This window comes from Glycine max, chromosome 10 (genome assembly GCF_000004515.6).
Source record: "Glycine max cultivar Williams 82 chromosome 10, Glycine_max_v4.0, whole genome shotgun sequence".
Lineage (NCBI taxonomy): Eukaryota > Viridiplantae > Streptophyta > Magnoliopsida > Fabales > Fabaceae > Glycine > Glycine max.
The window spans coordinates 33,787,109-33,795,660 of record NC_038246.2 but is presented as its reverse complement, the minus strand read 5'-3'; the positions used below and the strand labels follow the sequence as shown (position 1 = coordinate 33,795,660).

The 8,552-nt window shown below is 32.5% G+C and overlaps 1 protein-coding gene across 1 annotated transcript; it reads left to right on the top strand.

The window, feature by feature from the left end:
* The first annotated feature begins 1,973 nt into the window (after window positions 1–1,973).
* Window positions 1,974–7,545, top strand: LOC100807303 (uncharacterized). The gene is made up of 6 exons (XM_003535188.5): window positions 1,974–2,344; window positions 2,504–2,596; window positions 2,900–3,156; window positions 3,823–3,905; window positions 4,194–6,024; window positions 6,661–7,545. The coding sequence occupies exons 3-6, from the start codon at window positions 2,982–2,984 to the stop codon at window positions 7,347–7,349; spliced, it is 2,778 nt and encodes a 925-aa protein (XP_003535236.1). The 5' UTR covers window positions 1,974–2,344; window positions 2,504–2,596; window positions 2,900–2,981; the 3' UTR covers window positions 7,350–7,545.
* Window positions 7,546–8,552: the final 1,007 nt, after the last annotated feature.

Sequence of the window (8,552 nt, the reverse complement as noted above, 5' to 3'; positions counted from 1 at the left end):
AGGAGAGGGGAAAATATGAGAAGAGAGAGAAAGGAGGGTTAGCGCCGCCGGAAATCGCGTCCTGCAGCGGTGAACGGCAACGAGCCATTTTTTTTGGTTGTGGGAGTACGAAGAGAGGAAACAGACGAGAAAAAAAAAATTTATTACTGCAGTAGGTGCACCATATGCCTACGTGGAGAACATGAATGCTAATGTGGATAAAAATGGTCCAACAAAGATCACTTAAATAAGTGACTCACGCTCGGCTTCGTCTTTTTATTGGGGGTACAAATGAGAAATTTGCAAACTACCTTCCAAAAGAGGTTTACAATTGGGTGTTTAATAAATTACTTCAATAAAAATAATATATGTTAAATTTTATTTTCTAATTATAAATTTTTTAAAAATTTACAATTATTATTGTTAGTCTTAACGAAAAAAATGTACACATATTTTCTTAAAAATATTATTTATGATGAATAATTTATAATGTACTATTAATGAAAACTTTATTTCTTAATATTAATCTTACATATTAAATTATATTTATTAATGTTTACATAAACTCATGGAACGCATGGATTTCACACCAAATATATAAGCAAACTATTTTCCTTCTAAAATATTAGTATTGGAAAGGAAAAAAGATGGAAACCTACTTCCACCAAAACGAATATATCATCAAATAATGACAGGTAAAGTAATTAATTTTAAATCTTCCAACTTTGAATATTTATTTATTTATTTTCAAAAATATTTTCATATTGGGTAAAGTAATTAATTTTAAATCAGTAGAATTAATATTATTACTTCTCATTTTTTATATAAGAAACACATAAGAGCCTTTTTTTTTCTAATTATAAAAAACATATCCCCACTTTCAAATATTAGTTGCTAACCGATAGGATTTGACATAGTAATATAAAATTCCATCGTGTTTACAAGTGGAAGACAATTTATTTAGTAAGAGAATTTGTATTTAATTTTTCTATTATGTAATTTTTTTTTGAAATTAACAACAACTACACATTGCAAGTAAGATTAATTTCTAACCTAATAGATGGAGAAAAATCCATGGTCTCTAATCCAACACAACAAAACAAAATCTATTAGTTGCTAATTTTTTTTTACACACTTAATTTCTTATGAAGTCTATTGATGAGATATGTACTCATTTCTCATTTTATTTGAAAGGATGCACTTATTTCTCATGAAAATAGATGTATTTATTCAACTATCAATAAGTAATATCCATTGGTTGAAAAATATTTCTTGAATTATGAGTTATGTTTTTTAGAAGAATTATGAATAATGTTTTTCTTTATGCAAGAATTATGAGTAATGTTATTAAATGTAAACAACACTTAATTTTATGTGTAGTTTTGTAATACAATTTTAATTTTTAAGACATTATCAATTAAAAGTAATTAACTTAATTATTTTTATTGTCTTCATTGAATTATATATTTATTTTTTATCTATAAAATCAGAGATAAATTAAATTTTGAGTTTTAAAAATTAAAATGATTGGAAACGTGGATCAACTGACGCATATTTATTTTAGCTTGTCGTCAGGGGTGGTAAAATGGGTACCCGACCCAGCTCATCGGACCAAGTGAGAAAAATGGGCTAGACTACTTCATATTCTATATGAACCTCATTTTTAAAAGTCCAGGCCTAGTGACCCTTTAGATTGTCCCATATTGACTTGTTCTACTTTCTTTTGCCTAAATTTATATAATTTATTTCTTCAAAATATCAAATAAAAATAGGAATTGTTAAATTTATGTCTATATTTCTTGAGTTCAACTATGGCTAGCAAGCCCGCTAGGCAAGTCCAAATAGGCCTGGTTCTATTTGGGCTAACATTTTCTCAATTCACCTTGGTTTAGTCCGACAGGCCAACAGGTCGGTCAATTGGTCCGATCCATTTTGTTAGCTCTACCTTCTATTCAAGTTCTGGACATGCAACAATGTTAAATATTAGGAGGGAGAGTTTGTCAGCTCATAATAGTCCTATTAGTTGGAATATGATTATCTCTCATGAAAGATACATGTTCTATAAAAAAAAATGTAAAATTAAAAAAGGAAAATAATCCGGGTATTTAATGAATGTATGCTTTCTTCCTTTGGCTGGCTTTCATTAGTCTCCCTCTATTTCTTCTCTGTTAGAATTTACCAACATATAAGTTAATTTTTAAATTACACTCTTTACTTTTTTTAAGGTAAATTTTACACCTCTTATTTTATCTGTCACGTGTCATGGCAAGAATTATAGAACTAACATTTCTTTTATATTCACTATCAATACACAATCATCCTTGTACAAGGCAAGATTTTCGGTCCTGGTTATGGATACCTTGAGGTAAGGTTGTTCTATGATCATAGGCACATAGATATCTAAATTGCTAATACAAGGGAATACACAAGGTTAATGGTGATGATATGTAAGAAAATTCTAATATAGATTTGAAATTTAATTACGCCTCATATTTTTTTCTGATTGATTCTCCTTTTTCGTCAGCGGCTAAGCAATTCTCTGATCTCAAGAATTCTGGGAAATTTGTTACTTTTCTCTGGAGACATGCAGAGCAAATGTCTGTATATTGCGGATAAGGTTTGTTGTTCTTTCTTGTCATGTTTTTTTCAAACATATATTGAACTCTAAATTATGCACTAGTGATAAGGAAAAGAAAAATCCACTAGCAATTCCTATTGATTATATTATAGATAATGACTCAACCTAAATCAATTTCTGGGGATTTATTATAGTTACACCAGAAACTAAATTTTACCTAAATTTCTATCTAGACAGGTGATACAAAATTCTTCAATGTAATCTGTATAGGATGATGATACTAAACCCCTAGAACTACTTTTTTCATCTAGTTCTTGATATTTAACTTGTGACATGGATCAGGATTCTTGAGCTTGAATGACCATAAACTGGTGTCATCACTTGATCACCTAAACCAAAATCATCACACTGAATCTGGCTAGCTATGGGGAAGCGAATTTGCGAGAAAGAATGTGCATTGTCTAATGGAAATAGCCATCACACTCATCCAGGACGAGTATGGGGAATGCTTCACGTTATAAGGTACCATCATTGGCGTCAGGTCAAGAGAAGGCTTACACACAGGAGGCATGGTGGTGAAAGACTTGATGCTAGTACTAGTAAGTGTACCCTTTGTTCTATTCACATAAATACTGCAACATATATATCTGGTTAATTCAAACCAACTATTTTGGGGGATTGTTTTTTACTATATAAATTGTCTCTAAGTATAAACTTGTGCATGTGTACTGGCCTTTTCAAACTAGGCGAGGTTGGTTACATGAATCACAATGTCATTGGACTTGGTTAAAGATCATATTTTCGGAGATATTAACTATGAGATTCCTCTCAACAACTTCTCCCGATGTCCTTCTTGGTCTCCTCTTTTGGCAAGACTAAAAACCATGCAATTTAATCTTTTCACTAGTGCTTCTAGTGACCTTCTTTGTGGTGTCCAAACCCCTTTAACCAATTGTCATCTTTTCCCAATTGCTGTTACACTAACATCTTTTTGTATACAATCATTTGGTATTTTGTCTTGTTTTTTTATGAAAAAAAGCAGTGACTATGAGATCTCTCTTCTCGTGTTGTTCCTTTAAAGTCAAACATGGACTACCATAGAGTATAACCGGATGTACAGCTGTATGATATAGTTTACCAGATCTTATAGCCTATGACACTGAAAAAAACAAAATAGAGCCATTGGTTTATTCCCCCAGTTTTTGTTGATATGCCACAGTTTCTGTTTCCACTTCATAAATGCCACAATTTCTTTCACTTTACAGGAGCTGGAATTCCAGGAACTTCTGATGATTCTGGGGTTCACTCTATGGGAGAACATGATAAGCCACATACAGAACTATCTAATGTAAGTAAACAAGAATATTTTGGTTGCTTTCAAGATTGTTTGTGTTGTAGTTTGTCTTTTGGGTGTGACTTTTGTATCAAGTTATCAACAGTTAGAGTTCATCTCCCATCTAGAATGTTTATTTTGTTATTATGTTGATCTTGCTTCATATTGAGTGTTATTCATTTTGATGTTGACTATGTCATCTGGCATTTTAGAGCCATTACATCCGTTTTTTTTCTTTTTCTTTTTTTAAATGAGTTGATAAAAGGAACATAATGAAAGTAGCATCTATTTTAATATTTTCAGGTTGAAGAAGAGCTGGTACACTCCTCTCAGCCTGCCAAAAATTCCATCAAATCCAGATTAAGGTCACTTCTTAATGAAGATATATACAGAAAGAAGGGTCGACACAAGAGAAGCTCAACCTGCCCTGCAAAGTCGCAACTAACTCAAGCTGTTTCTGTTCACAACATAGAGGTTGATCCACTTAGTGAATTGTTACTGAATGTTCAGAGCCCTGAACCAGTCCTAGAAACCTTTCAAAACCGTCTTGCTGCTGGCACATTGGATGTGTTGTCACCAGTTTTCTCCGAGAAACCAATTGCCAACAATGACAAATGTGTAGATTGTGGAACAATGTTTTCTAAAGACATTTTGGATCATAGCAAGATTCATAAGCACTTTTGCTCTCCTAGTCAAGGTGGTCCTGAAAAGAAGTCGATGAATGCACAGATACTTACAACTGATGCTTCACCCCATCTTTTCAAGGACTTTCTTGATGCATTGGATGTGATCAACACAAACAAGGACTTCCTATTAGAACATATACAGGATCCAGGCTCTCCTTTGCCATTCCACACTCACAATCAACAGTCTTTCAATGGTAAACAGAGACGATCCAAATCTCTCTCATTTCCTGTATCAGCCTCATCGTCAGGAAGCCAAGATTCTGTTCATGGCCAACTCATAAACCAAATGGTAGATGATTGGTTGGATTCAGAAGAAGAGAAGTTACAAAATCAAAGTAACATGCAAAATACAAGCATGGATGAGTCCTCAGAAGATTCTTACCAACAGACCATTCCATCAGGTTCTTCAAATAATTTTGATCAATGGGGTGAAAGAGATTCTAATTCTTCATCAGTTTCGTCTCAGGTTCCCAACAATGTGAAAACTAGGCATTTCAGGAATCTTAGAAAGAAGATGAGGCACATAATTGATGATGGAAGAAATGAAAAGCATCGCATTACCATGGATGCTATACTTGACAAAATTCCTAGCGGAAAGAGGCTCACCAAAAATGTGAAGAAGTTTATCCATGACAAATCCAAAAACCCCACAATTAAAGGGGAAGGTGAAGACAGTGCAACAAGAGGTTTTGGTAGCCGTCTCTCGTCTAATTCCTTCAACAAGCATCAACCACCACCCATGAGGAATTCATCTCTAAAAGATTCAGCTGGTAGATATTCTCAGTTGTATCATCAGACTTGTTTTAACAGTGAAGCCAAGTATCCTAAGACTGAGAACTTAAGATTGAGAACAGAAGAGAGAAATTCTATATTAAAGACCCCAAAATCCTTTAAAAGGTTTCTTTCAATGCCTAATTTAAAATCTTACTTTCACCAGAATGAGGAGCTGCCTTTACCTTTATCCCCCCAGAGTTCAATCAAGAAATCTGGAGATAGAACCACTAAATTTAAATCTTACTTTCACCAGAATGAGGAGATGCCTTTACTTTTATCCCCCCAGAATTCAATCAAGAAATCTGGAGATAGAACCACAAGCACAAATGTCATTGATCAGCAGAAAAGTTGGTTTGACCATAATGATGATTCAAAGAGTCAAATTTTGCCACCTACATTTGCTGATAACACAAATCAAGAATGTAGTTTGAATGCTGACCAAAAGCAACTTCTTGTCAGGAGTGCTTCAAAATCAGGAATAGATTTTAGTACCGAGGAAAAGGCAGATAAGAGCATACGAATTGAAGGTTTTGGTGACTTGAGAGACAGTGAACATGACATTGGAGCTGAAACAGAATCTGTTTCTGTGCCAGCGGAAGCAAACTCAGTCTTCTCTTCTGACACCAGCTTTCTAGATTTTACATTTGATCTTGAGAACTTAAACATACAGGAAGGTATATTTGGTCCTTTTATACTTGAATATTTCAATATATCATCCCTAAGTTCTAACATATTAATGTTTCTATGTCTGCATGTGCGCGATTGTGTGTGAACACACACTTGTCTAATATTATTAAGGACAAAACTTAGATGCAATTCCTTCTATACTTTTGGTGCTATTATTTAGTCAGAATTATTGAGATAAAACTTCAATTCTGATTGGAAAACAACTCTAAAAGCATCTAAAAAATTGTATCTAAGTTTTATCCTATTTTAATTGCAGAAATGGTGAGTGTTATGATATTCCATGTGGAAATGTTTTAGGTTTTTAGCATGAAAATGGTTGTATAAGTCAGATATACTTTGAACTTGGATGGAATTTTATTTTGTATGTGTTGGATTCTTTCACTATCAATGTGGAGGAAGTAATGTAATTGTAGTCCTATTTCACATTAGATACTTGAAATGCTTAAAAAGTCTAACACGAAATATAGCTTTAATTGATGTTTCTGTGAATGATCAGCTTAGTAAGTTTACTTTGAATTGGTCATTCCTTTTCTAAACTTAAATCTATTATATTGATTCTAAAAACAACCTGTTACTCTGGTTCTTCTAGTCTGAATTGATCCTCTAATGCTGCTGTTATACAGAAGAATCAGACACAGAAATAAAGCCAGTGCAAGATGATGGATTAGATGATATGGCTGAGCAACAAGAGGCTAAGGAGGATCACCCTGAGGAGGTTGAGAATTTTCAAAACATTGGAACTTTAAGCAAGCGTTTCAACTATGAAATTCCATGTATTGAAGTGGATCCAAGTAATGAAGCTGCATTTAATTATGTGAGAAAGGTTTTAGAGCTCTCTGGGTTCACTGGCCATGATTCCCTTGGGATATGGTATTCTGATAACCAACCACTTGATCCTTCAATGTATGAAGAATTGGAGGGGTGCTTGCTTCTTGATCCTGATTGTTCTGGTAATAGTGGTGAAGGTGGAGAATGTAATCATCATCTGCTTCTGTTTGATATAATCAATGAAGGGTTGTTGGAGATTTTTGGCAGATCATACAACTATTATCCAAGACCCTTGTCTTATCTCTCCCATGTTCATCCACTTCCAGCAGGAGAAAATGTTCTCTATAAAGTGTGGACACTCATTAGCTGGTATCTGATGAACTCAACAACATATGAGCTTTATCCGTCATTGGATTATTATGTGAGCAAAGATCTTGCAAAATATGATGGGTGGATGAATCTCCAATTTGATTCTGAATGTGTGGGGCTTGAGCTAGATGACTTGATTTTTGATGATCTATTGGAGGAAATAATCTCCACCTAACCGGAGTTTTGCAAGCTTGGTCTTTTCTCCATACCATATATGATTAAATTTTTATGTGAGTTAATGTAGCTTTAGTATTGTTCTTCCTGATGCAATTCATTTTCTCAGAGAATACTTCAAGGCAATACCTTTGTAAATTAATTAATGGTTTAAACATGTTTCTGGTCTTTGCAATATTTTATGGTTTTTACTTTTAGTCTCTATAATTTTTTTAAGATTTTTGTTTTTGCAAAATTTTATTTTAGGCTTAAATATGTTTTAATCTCTAATAAATACTCGATTTTTATGTTTTCTCCTTAATAAATTTTTGTTTTCATTGAGTTCCTAGTAAAACAACTTTGTATTTGATATTTGATATTTTGTTTTAGTTTTTAATAAATTAGTAAATTTTGTGTTTGTTTTTTGATAAATTAATAAATTTTATTTTAGCCTCAATTAATTAAATTAATTTTTTTATTAAGGATCAAATACAAAATTTGATAATTTATGAGAGACTAAAATAATGTCAAGGATCAAAAATAAAATTATTATTTTATTAGGAACTTAATACAAAATAAAAATGTATAAAAAAATAAACATAAAAATAAAATATTTATTAAAGATAAAAAATATATTTAAGTGAAGTGTGACAATTATTTATTGGAGAACATTCCTGATGTTTCTTAAATAATAATTAAAAACTAAAATAAATATTTTATAACATAATAAGGACCGATATCACAAGTTTACAACTTTATAAAACTAAAAATTCAGTAAAAAAAATAAAAAATTAGAGAATTACCATTAAGCATTAAACCATACAATAAGATTTTTATATGAATCAAAACCTTAAAAAATTAACTTTTTATAAATCAGGTATTACACCTTTCTCCTTATATACAAGACCATGGTGCCGCAAGAGGAGCTCCAGGTCTTCTGCTTGCCATGACAGATCTGTGGTAGTATCACGGGTTACTTCTCCTTGCACCTGGATATTTCCTCGATGCTTTGTGTAGAACTCATAGGAGCCATGATAGCTATTGAAATGGAGGCGTGGTTGGTGTAAGTTATGGTTGGATTGCATGCAACTCTAGTCTTGCATGTGGTAGCTGCCTTCAATTCCTCTGTAGAACTCATGTTTTCTCTCTGTCTCTCTCTCTCTTTTTTTTTTTTAAAAAAAAAAAAATATATTTAAGCATGCTGGAAATAATTGTTAGTGATTTT